The following is a 24,082-nucleotide window of genomic DNA, read 5'->3' on the forward strand; positions in this document are numbered from 1 at the left end:
AGATTACAACCAGTGATATCTGTATGATCCCTCCGTTGACACTAAAATAACGCCATTAAGAAAATTCTGCAGAGAGAGACATAGATGATTGTCCGACGGTGCAAGATAAGATCCCAGCGATATGTCCTTTAATTTTTGGCTGGTAGCTGAAGATCTACGTATTCTGGCATTGTGGTGGTAAGGCACGACGACTTTTCTGTTCACTAGTTTCAATCCATTTTTTTTAATGGCTTGTTGTAATCTTCTCAGTTACTGACGGAAGAGGTCGAAATGAGTCATTCCGCAAAGCAGCAGTAACTCATGATGCATGATTCTTCTCCAGTTACATCAAGCATATAGTGTCATCTCGTTTGGCTTAGTCTGGGCTTTGGCACAAGTTATGTAATATATTTTTCTCATTAGCACATTATTGGCCACTTTTGATCACATGTGATGAACCGCTTGAAGTCAACGACTCTTTCTGAACATCTTGTTTGTAATTTTCAAATGGTTCGAAATTGTGTGATATCATGGTACCTTCTTGTCCACTTTTCACAATTACTTCATTAACGTTCCTCGGAACTGATCAATCACTCCTCTTTCACATTTAAATTTCCAGAATCCAGTCTGATGTCCTTATCGTAGTAGCATTATAAAATTGATATCTCATACATTTTCAAAGCGTTCTCTATCATCGGTCTGAGTGTAACATTTAACAATTTTAGCACATTTACTGCTACCCAATCTCGGTCTTGATACCTACACTAATACTAAATTAGCGGAGATATGTGATTTCCGAAAAAAAAAAAAAAAAAAAAAAAAAAAAACATTCGTGAAAACAATCGACACTTTTTCATTAGCCCAGTCAGTTTGTAGGAATAATGAAGTATCAGACTTTCTTAACGTCGATACAACTGAGACCGGCGCAGACTGCCTTACGCTGTGCAACGTTTACATCAGCGAGCGGATTTTATATCTTTGTGAGGAGAAACGTTAAGCGTCAATCTAAACATGCTAGCCTATCTGTCTAGAAGCTTAACTCCGGCATTAAATATAGCCTTCGATCGTACTCTATGGCTATAATAATAGGTTCTGAAACATTCTACCCAATCTTGAAATATGCTTGAAAGCCTTCCTACTATAATGACGATTTACTCTATTACGAAATTCGCAACTAAAAGACCGTATCACAATTGATATGCCCAACGAAGTATAATGATTATAAAAATGATATAAAGAATACTCATTATTCTATAGAGTATATCGAAAAGCTTGAAGGGAAAACTCCGGTCGAATTGCTTATGAACACAAACCGTTCAGAGATGGTAACAAGCATTTCCGTGAAAATTATTGCAAAAGGACATGATCGAAGCTTGTCGATCTGTGTCAAAATCAAAATCACAACGCTGGCACTATATTTTGAAGTTAACCTTTAGCGAAGTCTTGAAAGTTGATTAATTTTTTTTACTATATAAATATGAAAAATAGTCAAGGATTTTATATAAAATAATAGTCAGAGCTCTGGTAAACGACTATAAGAATCCTTGTTGCTTAGGTCTCAACATACTCCAAATCATAACAAATATATGTATACAACAAACCATATAAAAACTACGTGGCAACGTTGACGCACGGAGATAGCCGTTGCATGGGTGGCCACCGATCTTAGCTTAATCACCGAACGAGTGATCGTATTCTACGCTAATTGATTGGCTACAAGTCATGCAAACCGCACTGCTAAAATGTACAACGATTTTCATCTCTAATCGTAACGCCGTAACGTTAAGTTTTCCTTTTTTTTTTTGTTTGCATGCAACATAACTTCAGCGCGGGTAGAATGACTAGTTGCTTTTGTATCAGTTGCCTCCAGGTGAAGCCGTACAATCTAAGCTGTAAAAATTAACGTACAAACTGCTTGCATAGTAATATAAACTACTTCATGTTCTACGCCCGTCATGTACGTCCGGTTCGGAAGCGGTTAGACATAATTTTTTTTTCTAAATTAAAAGCTTGAATAGAAATATCCCTAGACAGATTGAACCTTATGCGCCAAAGTTTAACAAGCAAACACGTTTCCCAATGTGCTATCATGAAAATGGCACAGGACATGTAGCACAGGACATCAAGCTGCAGACTGCGATAATGTATACGGTATAGAACTGGGTAGCGGATGTTGTCTGTGGACATATCTACCTAAGCATAGATAGATGGTGAAACGTGGCATTTTTCCACTTCTACCCATAAGGCTATTCTGACAATTAGTCGCCGATATTTGGTCTATTCATATAATGCCTATTTTCAACATGTGGTATATAACTCTAGCTGCCTCATTAATTTATGATAAAATCGTTTTATGTCTTCTGATCTGTGCTTACCTCTCAGGGATGCTGCCGGATTCGGGTTTGATATGGCGGCGGCTACCGAAGGTTTGATGTTTGACAGATGAGTCAGTAGATCATGAAAGAAATTCTGAAGCTGAAAATACACCGAGACAATTACAAAATATAAGAACTGTAACCGCATATTTCAGGCCATATTGTTAACATGCTTGTTTTAGGACAATTGGTATGAACCAATAGCTAGGTTTTTTTACTCGACCTATCGGGAGCATTACAACCGTTTTGCATGTACAACCAACAAGGCTGAGGTTATATTTGATCACTGTAGAACTAACAGGATTCAGACAATAGTGATAACGATGATAAGGCAACAATCAATCGTGGGGCATTTCGTTTGGTAAGAATTTTGCTATCCAAAAAACGATTAGGGTTATTTTAGCTATTTTGGAATACTTTTAGGCTAGCTTATTCCGTTGTCTGTTCCTGTTCAACAATATTAAGATCGCTTAAGCGGTGATCTCTATTTGGGGAGGGCACATTTATAGGTCTGCATTGCATTATACAATCAGCCGTTTTCAATGAACTCTAGTTTTGCACGCCGCAAACACCTGATCTTTTTTCTACCATCCCCGTTATCAGTTTGTAAATAATTCACCCACACGTGGAAAAGAGGCAATCTACGAAACTAAGGATTCTTTTTTTTTTTTTTTTTTGAGGAAAAACACAAAATATTCAGCTTTTCGAATTGTCAATTTTAGAAACATCATCAAGTTAATAACATACATAATGATAATACTTTTGAGTCCTTCGCAAACCGAATAAATTCCAAACACCGTCGGAGCCATATCGATGGGACGTTCGCTGCTTCTTCTCGCGCTGCAGCAAATTATTTAATTTGACCAATGAGTGGGTCGATTGTGGCTGGCATTATGACAGATGCCTCTCTTACGCAGAATGGTCTGTTTTTTTTTTTTGTTTATCCTGGTATTTTCCATCCAACCACGACCAATGCCGCGCCTGCCTGCCTGCCTGCATGCGTCCACTGTTTCCTTCTTCCACCGACCCCAGAAGCAGGTAGCTACGAGGACGAGCAATATTCACCTAGCGCTTGCAGAGTGTCTTGGATAGCCAATGTGGCAATTGAGATGGCTATATTTTATATGATTTTTGGAAAAAAGGACCAAGAAAAATTAGAGATGACGGTGATGCATTGTGCGACAGGCCGAGAGGCTTGGATGCCGACTGCTGCTATTACTGTTTACAGGGCTCCGTCATGGTACACTTTATCGCCCTATCGCAAAGCTTTTCTCTACCATAAACGTGGCATAACGTTTGACGATTCTGCAAAGATCGATCTTTTTCGTTCTTCCCAGCCTTGTATTTCTTCCCCATTCAAACGGTTCAAAACCTTTTCACCGCGGAAACAAACGGAGAAAAAGATAATGTTTTTCTCATTGTCATTCTCTCTTGGCATGTTCATTTTCGTTTCGTCAGTTTTTTTCTTATCTCTAACATTACGCAATCTCATCAAAGCTAAACCCTAATTTTTAACGAATCGCCTGGACCGACTCAAACAAGCCGGCTGCCTCCGTCAGTGTTGCTGAAGTTGCCAGCGTGACGATGTAATGGTCATTCTGCCGTTGAAATATTTACTGCTCCTAAGAGAACTTGAGGTCTTTGTATGCAGCGGTTATTGCAGCGACCACTATTTCCCAGCGTACATGATGCGTGACGGTGGTAAGCAAACTGAGTCGGGTGGCGGCAATCTGGGAACGGCTGGCGGAAGAAATCGATATGGTGTGGCTGCAAAATGCAGAAGTTTAAGACGACAGCTGAAAACAGCAAGTACAGACAGTTACGAGCTCTTATATACATATACATATATATACGAGCTCGAATATATGTTTATTTACGTGCGTGTACGTTCGTGGTTAGGCTATCAGCCACAAGCGTCAGAGCAATAAAGACAATTATACAAACCTAGAAATGAATCTGTTTCCTGGGTAATTGTGGGTAGACGCAGCTCTCTTTGGTAGCTGCTGCTAATAACTTGCTTATCGTATCTTTTACAAAGTTAAAAGAAACATTTCCTAGAGAGATGACTAGTCGCGGAGGAGGCCCAGGTTTCCCTCAGGCCGTCACAGAGTTCATGAGCTTAGTACTGTTGGATTTTACAAGTCACTAGTTGTCACTGAGTCAGTAGTCAACGGTGTCTTCAACATACCACGACTGGCGACGTGGGCGTGATGACTTAAACAGTCAAACCTGTAAGAACCTTGGAGATGGACTGACAATAGTGCTTAAAACACACAATTGACATCGCATAGTGTGGCGAGTCGTCCGTTTGTCTGTACGTTTTTAAGTCTATACGTAGGTAGTAGAGTGCTAGTTAAGGGATGAGCTGAAGAAGTAATACATATCTACGTAATATTCATATATGTATGTAGCACTTTCAACACGGCTCTGATCCTTATGAATACGAATGTAGTGAATATGTTGACTGATAAGCCATCTGTAATTCTGATCATCTTGTCAATGCAGATTATGAAGTGAAAACAAATAAAATTTTATTCGAGTCATCGAAATGACTACGGAATCGAATTCTATTGAGACGTCCATTTCTCTGCCAGCCCAAAAAACAGATCCAAATGTGTTTTTGCTTTTAATATCTATGCCAAGGTGACGCGGCCATAAGTTTATTTTAAATTTTTTTCAAAAAAATTTACAGCTATTACGAAGAAATCTGTTTTTGTAGACCGATTGCGTTCTATATTTTTATTGCGATCCATCTGTTCTGGACGATACTGTTGCCTAGCATAAACTGTAATGGTGGATTGTTTGTATATTGAAACCTGAAAATGAGCGTTCCTGGTTGAGTTACTATCGCGCTTTTTGCGTTGCAGTTACCGGAAGCATGTCCGAAAAATACATGAATCTAAGGCGAATTCGAATCTAAATAGGTTTTGGAATTGTATAGCCAAAAGAGGATGTGGAATGGGAAAAAAAAACCTGTTTTCGAATAGTATGTTTTTCAAGTATGATGCATTAAACAGCTCTATTAGGTATAAGATACGTCAAACTCGACTTTTCAATCCGCACCCAAGAGTGAATACATATCAATGAGCAATATTCAAATTGAGCTGAAAAGGACGACCTAACATTTTTGTCGAATATATTTTTGCTAAAATATCCCGTTTAGGATCATTTGCGTTGATCTGCGTGTAAATGCCTTTTGGCTAGAGACCTAAGAAGGATTTGTTGGATAGAAAAGGTGGCCTAGGTTGCCATCCTCATAACATAAGTTTTCTCGGTTCGTTCGTCCGACGGAAATAGCTTTTCGGACTGAATACAAGTGTTTCTCTGTTCCCTGTCGAACAATGCATGTTTCCTTCATCGAGCGCAATCCCCATTCATATGTAGGTGTATTCTATACAATTTGAGCTTAATAAACACTTTGTCGGCCAGCAGAACAAAACAAACACTAGAAAATCATGCTATGCAGGCAAGCAGCCCAAATAGATAGGTTCGTAATTGACACACGCAGGAGACAAAAATGTCCTGTTTATCCTATTCAAAAAACAAATCGCTGATTCAAGCCCCTAGCGAACCAAACACGTAATTTTTCACAATAGATAAAGACATTATCAGAAAAGAATCACCGTTGAAGCGTAACCTTTTTGATACTTACGTTCACTCGGAGTTATTATTTCTTAGTGAAGATGCCAAAGCAAATAGACTCTGCAGGTCCTACGAGAGCGAGTTCCTCTACGTAGCGGATATCAGCAGTCAGAAGCCAGAGAATCCGATGCACCCCCTTGACTTGTATAGCTATCAGAATTGACGATGTATAATATTCGTTTTGCTTTTTATGTTATCCATTATTAGACTGGTTGTACAGCGGTTCACTTTCGCATCTGCTTTCATATCAAGGTCGCTTAATTACCTTGACTGTAATATAATTACCTCAGCCCACTCTCTAATACCCAGAGTCGAACTGCCAGTCGTGCAGGTACCGGCTTTTCTTGGTGAGGGCTAATATTATTTTTATACATCCCTAGACTACTCTGTTTCTAGGAAAATTCAAAGATGAAAGAATAGATGTTGGGCTCAGATCGGTGATGCTTGCCTGCAAAATTTTATAGAAGGGAGTCAAAACTAGCTTCTTCTTTTGCTGTCTGTTCGGCGCTAGCTGCTGTGTTGTTTGTCCATCATATTCTCTTCGTCTCCTGTGAACTAAAACTGCTTAAGCCCTGAAGGCAAATGGTCGTATGACAGAGGGAGAAAAGAGGCCCCTTTGAGAGATGTCAACTTCTAATGTACTCTATTATGCCCGCCGAAATTACAACCAACTGAGACGAGGAGGGTGCTGGCAGAGCCTTGCTCCACGTTATAACACGTTATTGATTGAGATCGATCAACGTGACGTCGAAGGCCTTATTCTCACGTTCCTTATAAGTTTGAAATAATCGCCCTGTTTGGTTGCTATATGCGTTATAGGCGTAAAGCATCTCCGCTCTATGTTATTTGCTGTTTCGGACCGTCAATATCTAATATTTAATATTATGAATAAGAGCTTAAAGTAAATGTGATATGCATACACGAATTCCAGGCATGGAACCATCTTGCATTTTCCAAAATACAATATGGCTCACAATCGGTTTGCCTTACGCAATCCGCCACATAGACGCCGATGGATCTTTGTATAGAGGTACGTGACAGTAACCCTATTATTCTGCTAGACTGAATTTCAAAGTCATGCGTGCAGGCCTATCATTGACCGAACAGGCCTGAAGTCGAGGTATCATTGTGCCAATCGTCATAGTTCATCGGAGTAAAGTGTGAAGAACTATTTCACATCGCGAAATATCACAGATCACAGATATGGCTTGCCAAAAATAGGTTTCGAATATGGCGTACGGTTGGCCAAACGAGAAATGTATTTATCGTCGAGTATGACGCAGAAGACGACTGTTGGAACCCTATTTTACAGGCAGGTTTCTGCTTTAAAAATAAAACACAAAAAATATAGTTATGTACTATAGTCATGTCGAGGAAGTACCAAAATTGGTCTGGCAAAGAGGACATTTGTTTGACTGGATAATTGTCAACTGTCGTTAGCGCAAAGCAAGAAAAACGGATATACCCTAGTCCGCATCTACGTCTAGCTTTCAAAAAACTATGCGATACGCACTTCCATCGGTAAAAATCATATCTCTACACATTTGGAGATGGTCCTGAAAATTGAAAAAATAATTGGTATGCGATACCGCACCATCGACGTCACTCGTGTTGAGAAAAATACAGAGCTCAGAACCTCAGTAGCACTAATAAACCTAGTTTAAGTTTATAAGAACGACAAAGCACACAGAAATTAACATTGAAACATACATGGAGAAGATGGAGATTATGTGTGCGTACTGCGTAATTCAACCGCTTTACTCCCACCGCTACAAATTTCGGCCATCTCTGTTGTTTATTCGATCGGGCCTTTGGAGTATTACGACAAATATGGTTTTTTCATTTTTGCTGTCCTCAAACTCACTACTCTTCTGTCAATCATGTTCTCAGTAAGGCTCACATTGGGCTTGTTATTTATACGAATCACGTACATGGAGAGCGTATAGGAATTCTCTCTAACCTAACCTATTATTCATTCGCTTCGTAAAGTTAATGTCTCGGGCAACACATTATACGAATACATAAGGTTCATATATATATATAAGAAAATGAACTCAAAGAACTTATGTAGTTCGACGGAGATAGCAAGTGGCGATAGTTCAATCAAAGCGCATATGTGGATGGTAGTAAGATAAAATCTTACGAAACAACTTACTGGTGAAATAAGATATATATTAGAGTCTTTATATTTGGTGTGCTTGTTTTTTTTTGTGACAAAAAACTGTTCCATCAGTGCTCTCATAAATAGCTCCACGAAGCGAGTAACAGAGGAAAATGGATATAGAAGACGATGGTTACTCGGCTCTGTTCCTTACACATACATGCATCCAAAGCCCAATGGGTTCAACCAAAACATACATTATGGATCATTGTGTTATATTATCGATTGCCTATCTCTTTGTAACGGGAGCCGTGTACTAAGAGAATATTGTGGTTCGTATTCGTTTGTTCTCGTATTTGTATTCACGAAACGTTTCTTAATCTGTGTTTGAATACAGACATTTTTTGCTTCTTAAAGGTCTCATGTTCATTGTCTTCACGAGGTTCTAATATCGACCAGATAGTAGCTAGACGACCGTGATAGTTTAGAAAAACCTCGCGCATGCAAAGCGCTTTATGTAGAAACGATGTTAGCTATATGGTGCGTCCATAGCAAACGCATGGATACTGTTTAGCTATCGTACAATAATATCACTATGGAGCGAACGTAAAAAAAACGAAAAACGTCGTTTTTGACACCTAGTCCCGTTGTTAATTCGGAACACTTTAGGTAGCGGCGAAACATTCTCTTTACAGAAGTATGTGTGATTTATGCTTTTATATTCCAGGCGTACTAAGTTTATATATATATATAAATATAGCGCCAATAAGGTCATTCCAAGGACTTGTTTATACCGTAAAAAACGTCAACGAAAAATTAAAAAAAAAAACTCGCGCTATGCAAATTTGCTATTGCAGAAAAAGCAAGGGCAAACGTAGATACCTATATAGGTTCTCTGTAAGTATTCAGTTTTAGGATATTTTTTTGACCCACCCTCGGCCTGGAGTGTCTTACAATCACCGTCTGAGTCAGAAAGGCTTTCAATTGGGCAAGAAGTAACTGTCATAGCCACCTTCCTGTAAATCTACATTTATTATGACTAAGAGTCCATTTTTTCCTTAGAATTGATTTATTTCTATCCATACCTTTGTACTCCGCTTCCATCCGTTATGTACTACAGTAGCTATAGGAAATACATGCCTTTTAACGCATACATGCGCTTACGCTTAGCACCTGTCCCTCGTTCCGTATTTCTCCCTGTTAGCTACCAGTAATTTTTTCGTGTGACAGAAGCATCATCCCAAGAGCAACGAGCATCGGCAGTAAATAATAAGGTACAAATAACTGGCTATTGGTAAAATTTTTCCTGAACAAAACTGTATACTTGATACGTTTTTAGCTCTAAATAATCCCCTCAACCTTGCTTCTGGACCTCCGTTGGTCCTACTATATAGTTTATTTCAGTAATTTAACTTAAGTATTACCTATCCAAAATGCTTTGGGATCGCCTTTTTTCAAGTCTTCAGGAAATTGCAGGGCTCTATCGTCTTACCATTTCCTTTGAAACCGGCCATAATTAGTACTTGTAATAAAGAAAACGTCCGCTGTTTCATGTGTTCATACTTTGTTGTGTATAGTAATGCGTGACGGATCTCGCCCGAATTGGCTGAGGATCACAGCAGCTGGCGAAGAATCTTTTCAAAAAAGTCTTATCAGCACGATATTACATATGCTAGACTAATACGTTCGCACGAGATCACAGTCTACAGCGCCAAATAAGCCATATTTCTTCGTTCGTAGCATGGTAAGCTGATCTTCGAAACGGAGAAGATATATCTTAACGAAATGATTTCAGGTTTATCGGTTGAATTTGCTCGGAGTCGGTCGAATGGAGCTTGGAGACTCCCTTTCATCATATATATACTAGGTGGCACTGTTGGATAACAGAGTCGTTTACTCTGCTCGTATCTAATGTACTCGTAAGTTTAGATTTTATGCTTTCACTTTTTAAGTTACGCTTCTGTCTGGTCTTCGTCTATAAATCTATAAAATAAATGACAGTCTAACTTCACCTGCTTTTTTTCTGGTAAGCTCCTTTGATCTGCTAAAACGCACAATCACTATTTAGATAAACTAGGAAACCCAATACGCTTTTGATTTCCAATGCAAAATTGTGCTGGGTCGAAGGACACAAATGGGATTTGCGGCGAGACTAACCAATGGCCACCTAATATCTCAACTTTCGACAGAGCGCAATGTAGCTTCTCAGCTTTGAGTTAAATATACGTATGTAGCTAAGTAGCATAGAATTAGCACGTGGATCGAAATTGAGCCAAGTTAGCTACTGTGGGGTACGGTGAAAATGTGCTATTTCTTTTACTGCGAATGAAAATTATGATAAAATTTTCCTCAAGTCTCCTAAGCAGTGATCCGTGTTGACCAAATGCGACAGAGGCTCGATAGGGCAACTTTCGTTATGTCCCTAAATATTTATTGGTTCAGCCTTTAATGTGGGCTAGACTGCTATGCACAAGAAAATGAATATCGTAGAAAGGGCATAACTCTTGGCAATTGTGCCACAGTCAATCTAGAACTTAGTGTGCATATGAGTTAGTTCTAATGATAGTAATAATTTGGGGCAACCTGGGTCTTAGACAGGCTGCACTAGTTAATCTAGACTAACTAGCCCCAAAACAAGTCCCTGTTCTCAGTCGTTGTTTCCACATTCTGTTGCTCTCGACTCCGCTGTCCAGACTACGTTAATCTCTAGAAATAGCTTTTTTATAAGCTATTTCTTACTTAAGCAACAAACTTGAAACTCTGATGGCTCGACGAGGAATTAGAGCTTACTAGTGCTCTCCAGTATCACAGATAATACATACAATATACAATATATGCATATTTTTCCTCTGATAAAGGAACCAACATCGCGTTCTTTTTTATGTATTTAATAGTTGACCAGAATGTCACAAAGTTTTCTGGGTCAATATCCTACATTGGCTGGACCAAGTTAAAAGTACGGTGGCGATTAGCTTCTAGGCCTGCTTGTTACAATAAACTAACAGGTCAGTTTTGCAATGTTGATTGCATGCTTAGCTAGAACCCCCCATTAGCAACAGTAGCAGTTGTAAAGATTCTCGTTTCTTTTTTTTACTTGACAGAATGAGAGAAATTTCAGGTTTTTTTTGTGGCCTAGGAGATTCAAGCTTTATCATAGCGTGGTTCAAAGTAACATTTGAACTTTGTAAAAGTTGGCAGTTCTCGGCATCAGTAGTCTCATTAGACAGCTAGCTACAGAATGATAATACATTTGAAGGTCCTACAAGTGGAAGCTGGCAGCATAACATTTCCATTGATCAAGTTTCTGGGTAATCTCACTGTCATTTGTCTTACACCTTTACTATACAATGCATTTAAAAATCTCTTGTACCCTAACCGTCCTTAGTGTAGTGTTATCGTATTTGGATCGTAAAAGTGTGGGTTATAATCGGGCCTGTTGTTATAGAAAAGTTCTGGGCGCTAACATGTGTCTAAGGCGCATAACATAAGAATTTCCACTTTTCGCCTACCCGATTCCATTGTTTTTTTCTTGTAAAAGAAGATAAAAATCCAGCTGAGCGCTGGTCCTTGAGTTCAGGATCAGCCGTTTGTTTTTCGCGCATTGCAACAGTGGAATATAGCAATGCGCAGGAACATTTGCTCTCCGCGATATGTTCAGCACTCGTAATAAAAAAATATGTTAGAAAAACGCGCGGCTAATGTTTGTATGCAGAAAAAGTTCCAAATAATCTCGAGCGATGCCAACAAAGGACACTCATGGTCGAGGTAATATTCGTCACGTTTACTGAAACGCTAGAAAACTTTTTATTTGTTTATCTCATCTTAAATTCTGCAATTTATTCACTGTTGAGCGCTAAGTAGGGCGCGGCATACAAACTGTTAAGGGTCAGCACCTGGTTATGCTTACACACACAGCCGTTTATCCTTTCCAAATCACTATTGGTTCATATAATCTAGTGCAATAAGTCACAGAGGAAAGCTGCCATTTCCGTTCGTCCATGCGTCTCACGTTCTTCCATTAACTTCAGCCGTCGAAAATTGGGGAAAATGTGTTTGTTTCATCTAAAATGAGCTCACTATGAGCCTTTAGCAAGGCTTTCATCAAAGCATTTTCATCAGTTGAACAAAATCCTAAGTTGAGGTGGCAAAAACGTGCTTGACTTATAATCGCTATAATATTTCGGGTAGAAAATAGAAAAAGGTTAGAGAATAAAGTTTACCTACCAAGCTTTACGACGAACTAGACAATCGGCAGGCTCTTTCTATTCCGTTCTAAATAGGATGATAATTTGGCATTTTCTCTATTGTTCTTGACGATAATGAACTTTTCGCTCTCGTTAGATCTAGTACCTGCTTTCTTTGCAGAAGGCATGCGTCCAATCTGTTTGTAATTTATTACCTTTGAATCGTTCAATAAAAACAATGCATAATTGGTAACTGCGACGTTCAATATGTTGGCGTCGCATAAATGAATAGATAAAAGTTACCTTTTGTTTTTCTCAATAAAGCGGATGCAAATATTTTTTAGAGTTTTTTTTTTTAAAACAACAGTTTATGACAACTTTTAGTTCTAATTCATCCGATACCTTTTTTGACGATCTTCAAATAGCCAGTAATATTTATAATGAATTTCAAAAAGTTAACATCGTCGTTTGGCGAACCTTTCAAGCTGACCATCATTCAAGTCATAAAAAAAAAACCGCTTAAGATAATGTGAGTGACTGCAACCGTACTTCAGTTATGCTCAATTCGGAAACAAGCTATTTTTGTCTATGTGGCAATGCAGAACACTTCAACACCACCCTACTATTTCAACATCATAGACAATAAATTGAAACAAACTTAAAGTGTGTTGGACAACGACCAGTGTAATCCTGTATTAAAGCTGCGATCGATTTAGCAATGCACGGCTTTGCAGAGCAGCTGTTTCTCGCGGAAAAATATAGAACTACTGGAGAGTGACCGAGAAAAGCCGTTAGAGGGACCCAGAATTCCCGTCTCCACTGCTACGACAGCACCCCTCAGGCAGCGGCGTCTGGCCAGTTCCGCGGTAACTTTCAAGACGATAAGCTGCTGTTTAGAGGGACGTACAGTATAGAATGTTTAATTTAGCGAACCGCTTGTATTGAATTGATGGAATGGTTCATGCATTACACAGGTGAAATAGTAATTAACGGTTACTAGAACATGTTGGCGGGTGTTGAACTAACATTTCGATATAAAATCTACGTATCTGGCTGGAATTGTGCAAAGGCGCTTTTTCCAACGGCGGGTAAATCAAGTTAAACGTCGTACATGGGCGTGTTCATCGAATGAATTGGTTGAGCCGTACTTTAGACGAGCCTTGAACTGGCATGAGTGTACATATAGGCACTTACTTTCATCTGATCTTGTTCGCCAGCGTATTCCAGACTCTGAAATATATTCCACGAACATCGTTTGCGGATCTCCTGACGCGCTAAGTAACGTCGATACCACCGCTGTATGAGCAAGGCCGCTTTCATTGCTGAAAATTGCAATCAAAGATAAACGCAAATCTGTTGATCTGTTTTGTATGCGGAACTATTTTACCTCGTATTATAGCTGATAGCACTTATTACATATACATACGTTTCACATCTTTCGGGTAATGGGGGCGTATAAAAAGGTGACCTTAACATGGCGTCATTTATTATAGGCTAGATAACGGAACATCTGTGTTCAATCAAGAGATATATTCCTCACTTTAGAATAATGCATAGATTGACATTTGCTTTAGAAAGTGTATCATGTATATTGACATGAGCGTTTCAATTTGTTGATATCTAGTACAGGATATCCTGGTTTGACTTGTGATTCCTAGTTCTGATCTCGGCCTATCCCCAATGCCTGGCAGCGTCAGTACTAAGTGCTTTTTTTCAATACGAACCGTTCCGATTTTCCGCGTAAATGCATTACCTACGCTCGCTTGCAGTGAAAACAATGGTTCCATAGGAAATATAATTACTAACCTAATCAATTAGAAGTGACAGATATGCGAAGGCGTCAATGAAATGAGGCAGGTTATTACTGCGAAAACAGAAGCTAGACCCGATAACGACGAGCAACAAATGTTATTTCCATATTATGGTCTTCACTGTTTTATTGAAACAACTTTTCGACACAGATAATTATTAAATTTGCGAGGTCAAGCACACACATACATAGTAACCAAATTTCATCAACGTGGAAACTTGTTATTAACATAGATCTATGTATGTTTCTTGTTTTACGTTTACAATTGTCCTACGTATGTGGCAGTCGATTCTACATAAAGTTCGTATTGATTTCGTATTTCTACCAGTTTCAATGTCCAACACTAATTGTTCAATATATATCACATCATACAGCCCATGAGCCATCTCACGGCCTGCCGGTTCTTCGCGGTAGCACAATAAACAAATACAAAAAGGTTTGATCAGTCAAGAACTTCCTACATATTCATATTAAGCATCTTTATTGATGACCTATCGTAAATTTGCATGTTTATGTACGTCCAAACTCTAGTATCCGAAACTGGTGTTACCGGCAGGACGCATCAAAGGTATCAACGCCAACTAATGTTTTTATACGAAGTACGCATGCAGCTAGTAACTGACGGAAGATCTACGAAGGATTTTCCGAGCCGTGTATACGTGATGACTCTATAGTCTGTCTGGCATTGAACCCTGAGACTTTCGTCGTGTGAGGTTGCTTCCGTCGCAGTGATTACTACCGCATATTACTTCTTCCTCAACAGGGATTGACTTGTTCTACTTAGCAGAATAATTTACAAAGCATGTAACACGCTTGGCCGATTCCTATCAAATAACAATAGGGGATTACTCTGCTTGAGTTGAAAAACGTTATTGCTAAAAACAAATTATTAATGATTTTTTTTGGCATTACGCAGTACGCACACGATTATTATACATCTCATAGAAGTCAGTTGGTGGAGAAAGCGCAAAAACATAACATACAATAATAAATACGATACATTTATATTTTCAAACTATAATACTGTGTAGGATACAGACGACCCTCCTTTGTTTGTTTCCGTAATGCAAATTTTACATACGTTCGGCAATATCCATTCTGTAATAGTTGTTGATATGCGTGCCTTTTAACTGGCAACGCTTTTTGCTACATACCTTGTGTTGCATGTTTGCATACATTCATATATATTGAACATAGTCGCACTGCAACAATCAATCAAACTCATTTATAGCTGGCAGTCGGTGCAGGAAAGCCTTTCTGCAGACGCAACGGTCCAGCGGTCGCAAGAAATTTTCAAACAAGACGATATCGGCAAATTGCCAACTCACGAAAACAAAAAATAGAGCTTGCTTCACCGATTGTTCTGGCTAAATTGAAAGGGTGTAGTGGGCCGCTAGATTGAGCTGGTACAACTACGTAAATTGCTATTACAGCAACCATTAGCACAGACGGCGCGGCGGAACGCAGTTGGCATGACGATTTAAGTAAATCTGTCGCTGTGAAGTAAATGCATAAAGGTAGTACAACGAAGTAGGTTAGCCTGATGAGAAGCCTAACCGAAAGTGAGTTCTACGAGACCCAAGTTGAATTCTTTACCTGTTGCAATCATGCCTGTATCATTTCCTCAATAGCTGACGGCACTACGAACGGTAGTTCGTGAGCAGTAGCTTTTACATGTAATTGATCTTCAACGTAGATTCCGCGACCACGATACTGCCACTACTTTTTCCCTGACTGTCCCGGTCTGTTGGCAAGGCTTCTGGTGACTATTGGCGAAAGCGGTAAATCCTGACGACTGATCGTGTGAAGGAAACTCGGTTGTGATAAGTATCTTAATCAAACACATTTAAAAACACAAAGACTGGTAGCTTTGTTCGATCACGTTATCAAAAGCTGGCTCCGATGTTGTTTTTAGTCCAGTTATTTTGCTCGATTTTTTACTTCTTCCACTTGATTTTAGATCTTATAGTGTGCACACTGTTCAAGCAATTTGTGTACTAACAGGTACGCGTAGTCAACGTGCTTAATAGCTCACAGTTCGAATATGTGTGACGACTGTGCTTAGCATACTGGAACGACAGTGGTACCTATTTCCAGGACCGCCTTACAGGAAAAGTCAGCGTCTGCAACCCATTCCATCGACGTACCATGTCAACAACTGCACCGTCTTCGCGGTAAAAATTTATTCTACATGTGCCACTGCTGGATAGATATTTGTATAAGCGTCTTCTGAAGTGGTCAAGCTATTTTTCTACCATGATCTTGCCGAAACGCTGCCCAGTTTGCGGTACTATTGTAGTATGTGGAACATACATACACGATCGTGGAATTTCAGCAGTTTCCATCTATAATTTCGCTTTTTGCAGGTGTCATTTTTCCTTGCAAACTCTGTTGCTAGTTTTTTTTTCATTAGCCGAATTAGTCACGGTGTGTCCTAGATGTATAATAATACAAAGGAAGCCCATACTGGTTGGCCGAAACGGAACAGAACATGTCCTAGGTGTGAGGCTTCAAGCAGACAATAGATGAACAAGGCCGTTTAAGATTGTTGCTTGTGCACGTAAACAGAAAGTTCTCGAGTTAATGACATTTGACATAATCGGTTAATAAACAGTGACCTGGGAGGCGTGCATCGTTCATATGAAAAAGTAAGATATCGGTTTATAGTAACGGCTAATAACAATTATAACATATACACTCACACGATATGTGCGTTGTCCTGTCACTGTGAAAACAGAAGTGTGACGTCAACTTACCTAAAAATGTTTGTATCTTATAAAGAAAATCCCGCATAACTTTCACCAGGATGGAATTGATTTTCCTATTCACCCGCACTGATCTTCTGAATCATCACCTGATGCATAATCTCTAGAATCACTATTCTATCTAATGTACGATAACTGTTATGAAGTCTTCTGCGTAGGGTAGGCTGGCAGGAAATCAAGGTCGTTCAAGGGTGTATTTCTCTCTATTGCATTGTTATTGTAGCATACAGACAGATGTGTGGCCTCAATAATAGACGCCTTCAAATCTAGCCAGTCTATTGGCATGCGTTGGATTAATTTCGAAAGTAACTTTTTCCAATTTTTCTTTTACAACAAAAATTTCCAAAAAAAAAACAACATACTACATTTATTTCCTTTGCAGTTTACCAGATCGGTGATCATAGTTACCTGACGGGATCAGCTTGAGACTTCATGAGACAGGCGATCGGAAGCTTATGTAACAGTAGCTAGACGCGAGTCGATGCTAGACGCGTTTACACATACTTACCTAATGTAAGGTTAGCGACCGCGCAATCATTACATCAAAATTCGCTTTCAGCCTCGTTGGTTAAAATCAGCCAGGGTTTATTACTGAGTATCATGGTGCGATTTGGGTCGGTTTTTTTTCAGGTACCCGTTGCCCGAATCAGGAATATAACACTAATGGCGGCTAATGCATAATTATCGCGGTAATAATAAACTACTTACATTCAATTATTGAAGCAAAGGTCATTTTAATATGTAGCAATGTAGATATGGCGTGAATCGCGACTAACTCTAATGATTGAGATATACATGTGGCATACGACGAGAGAAGAGATGCAGCTAACGATGGTCAGCAGTTTGACAGGGTGACGAAAATAGATGGATATACATATGCACAGCAATGTGGGTGAAAACTACATTGTTAACAAATGACTTGACCGTGTCACTCGTCATGTTCTGTATGCACTACGGCACGGCGACTGTGTCGAGTTGGATGTGCTTCGAATATTTCGGTTTTCGGCGCAGTGCATTCTGTCGCACGCTATGAAATCACAAGGGGTGGTTAGGTACTCCATGAGTTCTATTTCGAATTTAGCAATATATTACATTGTGAGAAAAATAGAAGTACAGATACCTGTAGGGCTCTTTCGCGCCGCTTGCTAATAAAATCAACTATCGATTTATAAGTGGCGATAATGTTTAGGTTTTTTTTTTAGCGTCACCTTTGCGAGGCCAACAAGCTAGCCAAGATAAATAGAATAAGACTATTGTTTGTCCGTTTCTTATTGTTTATACAATGAGGTGATCCGGGTTTTTCAGTACTCGTCGATGCTAGCGGCAGAATTTGATCGGTGAGAATTTACTAGACGTTATCGGTTCGGAGTAATGCAACGAATCGTGTAGTTGAGACTCACATACATTGACATATTACCGAAAACAATGTACCTTCTGTGAAGAAGCACATAATGCGAGAAAATAGGTCATGTTTATGTTCGCTTCGTATGTAATTTTTTTTTGAAAATTTCTGGTAATCGCATAAAAAGCGGATTTCTCAAGCGTAACGAATTACTCATTCAGTAGATATTTACGAAATAGAGTGTAAAAAAAAATTACTGAAATGGAATAATGTGCTATCGATTACATTGCGCAGTGGACACCTTTTGAAAATCCACGATGTTTACCACAGTACCTATTTTGTGTGCAGGTACACGTATTCAGGTGAATGTTCTTCTTAATTAGCTAATTTCAATTTTCGCATAAAACTTTAGCGTTATACGTATGAAGATATTTTTGTTTATAGTTGATTGGCGAAATGATGTTTGCCTCCAACTGTACATGTTCTGCGTATTTTAATTACATATTTCCATTTTTAGTTACCGACTCCCAGCTGTTCTCAAATAGGAGAGCGATGATATGTTGGAGCAGATACAAAATGTGTTGCCATCAATTCATCTTACGTAGCCAAAACTGTATAAGATTTATGAAGATGATCAGCGAGGATGTTGGGATTTCCATATAGTAGCCTTATTATTCTACAAATAAACCTTAAGGCTAAGGAATCTATAGAAAGCGTTATTCTGTTAAATAAGTAAATACTGCTTTACATTTGCTAAAGGCAGTACCTCGAAAGTCAAATACTTTAGAACCATGCAGTCAGACCTGCAATATACTGTTTGCCAATGTCGCCGAAGCCTGCGCATTGATCTCTGCTAAAATTCTACGTATCTCGCTTGCATCTACATAAGACGTATATTTTCCACTTCCTTATTTAAATTCTATATAAGGGTTTATAGATAAGTGCTTGTATATTACTCAATCCTCTTGCCATAGTCAGTGTATAGCACATAAAGCCTTGAGGTAAACTTACGTAGAGTACATAACTCTTGTACAATATCATTCAAGGACATAGATTCCCAAATTTCACGCCTGTTACGAAAAAGAGACTACTTGGCGGACGGTATTTTTAAGTGGAGAAAATCCGACAGGACCGAGAAAAAACTGTTTGTGGTACACTTACCGACACCCTCCGGCTTGTGGCTTTCCTGTACATTCTCCACCCTGGGAACAACGACCGAAACCATCGAACGCTTGCGATCTTTCCGTTCGATTTCACTGAATAATAATACGGCGTTACCAGGCATGTCGCGGGTGCGCCTCATTTCGCGATTGCATCCGACATGCCGAATGCACTCGTTAACATCTGTCTTGCAACACGGCCCACAATTCCAGGTCATTCCAGGATATGGCTCACACACGAATAACAAATTGTCCGTTAAGATTGACTGACGTCTATGCAGTCTAGCCCAACAAGCCTGATATCACTTACGCTAACGTCGGTCGCGAATTTACTCAGATTTAGTAGAGAAGGAAATAACACACGACCAGCAAGGTACGTACAGACATATAGAAACATGAACGATAACTCGACGTTAAGTGATAATGGATGCGTGTAAAGATAGCATCTGGCAGCTGATCTCAATCGTGAGCCGTCGAAACGAAGGTGGTGAACAACGTTAAAGAGAAAGGTAATCGCACAAGCTTCCTTAGCTGGCACTGATAGCTCGAGTATTACGGCAGTGCCAAGAAGTCCTTGGCCTTTTCTTAAATAAACAGCAATCGAAGGGTGGCTGGATAGACGCGTCCGGTGTTGGCCGATCGGTCGAGCTAGTAGCTCAGCTTGACCTAACAAAAGCGGTTGAAACGTTAAGCGTCCGTTACTTGTGTGCACGGAAGTGGGAACTGCGAGTTTGCCAAATTAGCAACCACGAAGGGTCATGCACGTTTCGAAAGATCACCGATAGGTTGCACTCTCAAAGAAACTCGCGCCATACTGCACGCTCATCAGTTATCGCTCGATGTACACGAGTCACGTAATACTAAGCGAGGTCAGCAAAGTTCGCTAAGGAGCGTTACTTTGAAATAAGTCTCATATGTATTAGACAGCACAGGGTAAACGTCGACGAACGCAGGCATCTCGCACATAAGCTCTACACGATAGCGTAACCTACCGACGCTCACACATGAAAAGGCTGCTCTATATAACACTCAGCCGGTAATAAGCACGAGTTTACATAGTCCGCACCCCACAACCCGACCGGTGTACTCCTAGTTCAGACCTAGGCTTGCCAAGAGGCTTGCCACGACCTGTTCAATGGAACGAGAACGTAAACTCAGCCAGACAGCGCTCGTCGCTTCAGACTATGTACCAATAGCTGTTCGTAAATGCGTCCTCTCCCTTCACGACCGTCCGGGGAGGGTGGATCAACTCGCCGGACGATTCGGGGCCAACGTAGGATACGAGACACGCAGCTGGACACGACATGCTGCCCTTTAAAACCGGTAGAGCCATTGCGGTTACCATTCGTCGTCAACCGCAATAAGAACCCACTTCCGTACACTCTCAGTAACGATAGGCAAGAGATAACGTGAGAGAAATAAAGAACAAGGATGAATAAATGTAGTGCACCAGTACGTAGCATTACATCGAAGCCGCCGCTCTTTTTCCTAAGTCGACGAAAATAATGCCAGCGGGGCAGAACGAGCTCTTTTCACGCAGCGAAACAGCCGTATAACAGATGCACAATGTGGCCGTCACCTTTATTACGTATAGATGCAACAGTTAACGGGAAAACGCGGAGTAGCTGTACAGAGCACCTAATGGTTGGAAAATACATCTTCGCCACTTAACGTGACGCGATATGAAGTGCTATAGTAATGGATGTGGCTGTTGTAAATATCTATATTTATAACCCGCTAAGAAACACCACTGTGGGCCACACATTGTCACATTGATAAATATGTTCATCTCTGGCTGCATCAACTATGCGCCATAAATCCAAGGTTAGGAGCAAAGAGGAAGACAAACTGATGTTACTGTGTGGCAAAGTTTCACAGGTGTTAATGGTACACGTGGCAAACATACACAAATGCATCTTTATAGGTCAGCAGATTTGTTAGTTTTTCGCCCCTCAACATATTAGAAGCAGTCCTGTGGCTACTTTCAGCGATGTGACGTTTGGTATCACCCTTTTTCGAAGCAGAAGGGCTAGCGTGCACTCCGCGCTGAAAAAAGAACGTTGAAGGGCTGGAAAGATAGGCGTTGATAAAAATCGATTCTTGCCAAGAGGTTTGGCGGTACAGCTGAGAAAAGGGACGGGTATTACGGCTATGCGCGCGAAGAACAGGTGGAGAGAAACACTGCGTAGCGATGGCGCGTGAATCAATAAAGTACGATAGAATGGCCATTCTCGATCGCTGCTCGGTACAAACGGTTATCGATGTCTAGAGAGAGCTGAGAAGCTAGAGGCGTTTACATGCTCGACAACTTACTCAGAAAGGAACCGCCGAACATTTGTGTAGCAGCAGCCCGATATGTTTCTTGGCCACAACGGATGGCTCATACTGAGTCCGAGCTATATTTGGGTGCGCTTAAGGCTAAAAATAGCTCTTTATAGCGTATATTGATCTATACTTTCATAGATCAAAGAGTTCTAAACCAAGCGTCGAGTGATGTCTTGTGTCAGCGCTTCGTACCTAGCATTCGATCGGCGACTGCACGACGAAATGAACTGCAAAATGGTGATTACGTATGATCGTACGCATTATCAAACGCTTCATACGCGTCGTTACTTCTGATGGCTAAAGTAAATATTTGAGTTCCCCAATACTATAGACGCTGCAGGAAATTGTTAATGAAGGCCGTACGAGACGCGGAAAAATGAGATCTAAAACCTATTCATAGCCTTAATCTAATAAAGATCATGGTATCTTAGAAAAAAATAGTGTGCCTCAGCCAGGTGCGTAGAAATCCATCATATTTGCGTGAGAAAATAATTTTAAATCTGGTGAAATCTAGTTTTAGACAACTGTAAAAATTGCAAATGATTTATGTTTAGTTTTTTAAAACGTCGTTTTCAATGTTTTCACTGCCAGCTCCTAATATTGGTGGATCAGTCCAAATTGGCAGGAGAAATCTACAGCTTTACCGAGCGTCCTAGGACGTTGAAAGGCAAGCATCCTCCGGAGATGTTTGCCCAGGTGTAGAACTTCTCATAACGCGCGTCCCTACTTAACCGAAATGATTTCCTAACTCAAATTAAGTTGAGATATGGCCTATGAATTCGTAGGCCTTCTACCAATTGGAATGGACAGATGGGAACTAATTGGGAATTTCCTTTCAACCAGAATTTGGTATAAACCTGCATTGATTAACGCTTGAGACGTATGTATCAATATTCCATCCGAATAATGTAAACATCTAAGGAATTATCGAATTTTGTCCTATGCGGTTTCTGACGAACGAGATAGTACGATGGATTTTATTCACAATTGTGCTTTGCCAGGTGGAACAGGACAAAGGCTCAAAAGCTAATACCATTAATTATTTATGGAAGTCGAATGGCTTTCTTTTAGCACATATCTAAGCATTACTTATACTATTTTTTTACAATTTGTTCATATTATCTGTATAAAGTAGCTTAAGACGGGAGACTGGTTCGCTTGCTTTTCAAACAAGCAAAGTATAATGTACAGCCTTGTTTCGAACTGTAAGGATATCAGAGTAACTCAAAGGAAAACGACCGCGCTCGTTAGCAAACTTATAAGGGCGCAGTTGAGAGGATACGCCTTCATTATGTGCATATGAAATGGAACAGTATCTCTCCCAACCAGACAACCACATTATGGAGAAAAGATCAACTCGCACGTCTCTGAACAAAGCGATTGTGCTCAGGTGTTGCCTTCGAGCATTACGGGACCGAAAAGTTCCGCTAATGATTACTTTTGCATCATGAATTGCCAGGGAAAAGATAACTTATCTGTTCCTAGATGAAACAATAAATATCTCTGCGATGGTGTAGCGGGTAGCGTGTGGTTCGAGTGGTCTGGGTTCGAATTTAAGTGCACTCCCTTTGACTCGTACTGATGGGGTGCCTAACAGCAGCATCGGATGTAAAACTCCAAGAGGAACTGAGTCAAGAATAAGCATAGTAAGCTCGACAATAATATGGGGCGCTTGCTTTTGTGTTGTACTCGAATAGTAAGAGCTTCCACGATACAGCCACATAATATGGCGCGTCCTAATGTGAGTGGTCAGGTAAGCGTCAATGCGTAATGGAACAACCCTTGCTGGTGTAAGCACTGAAAAAAAAATGAGATTCATTGCATAAATCACTACTTTTTTTTCGGTTAGCTAAGGGGAACTTTATGCTGCATAATGCCTTATTTACTAAGGTTAGAAAAATAGTATCTCTCGTCGTTATTGCGCTCCATCTTAATATACTTTATGAGATGCAACAGAAGGACCTTTGGACGTCTGATCAACTCAGTCTAAAAAAAAGTTACTTAACCAGCTGAGCCCTAGCAATCAATTATTTTTCATTTTTGACAGTATTCGTGATTTTTGGACGCAGGCCTTCAAAGTACCAAGCGGTCACGTTACTGCTGTTCCCTCTCCAAAGACCTATTCTTCTTCATGCTTTTTGATTATTCATATTTAATTCAGCTTTTACGCCTTTGCCAAAAGGTTCCTTTAAAGACTAACATTTTGAAGCCTATTTTACGTCGCAAAAAGTCTAAAACGGGAACGCTGTTTCTCTTAGATGAAAAAGATATGCCTACGGTCCCACGTTCAGTTGCTTAAATGTTATTTTTACAGCCTGCCCATCATACTTGCCTAATTAATAAGAATCTTTAAGGTCACACTCCATTAGTGGTTTCTGGCGACAAAATCTGTACCTAGT

General features: G+C 40.0%; 1 protein-coding gene across 10 annotated transcripts in view; it reads right to left on the bottom strand.

Moving 5' to 3' along the window:
- The window catches only part of rdgC (retinal degeneration C), a 152,109-nt gene that overhangs the window by 30,560 nt on the left and 97,467 nt on the right, over positions 1–24,082 (bottom strand). For 3 of the 10 annotated variants that reach the window (XM_086991694.1, XM_086991629.1, XM_086991724.1), the window contains exon 2: positions 13,476–13,603. In XM_086991694.1, coding sequence (XP_086847820.1) covers positions 13,476–13,533 — 58 coding nt within the window. In that variant the 5' untranslated portion in view covers positions 13,534–13,603. Of the gene's footprint in view, positions 1–2,354; positions 2,455–13,475; positions 13,604–15,245; positions 15,289–17,564; positions 17,705–19,359; positions 20,025–20,824; positions 20,842–24,082 lie in introns of those variants that run through there. The other 7 variants (XM_022795408.2, XM_022795428.2, XM_086991390.1 and 4 more) reach the window with 6 other exon arrangements.

The sequence above is a fragment of the Varroa destructor genome, unplaced genomic scaffold (assembly GCF_002443255.2).
Source record: "Varroa destructor unplaced genomic scaffold, Vdes_3.0 BEIS01000001.1, whole genome shotgun sequence".
Lineage (NCBI taxonomy): Eukaryota > Metazoa > Arthropoda > Arachnida > Mesostigmata > Varroidae > Varroa > Varroa destructor.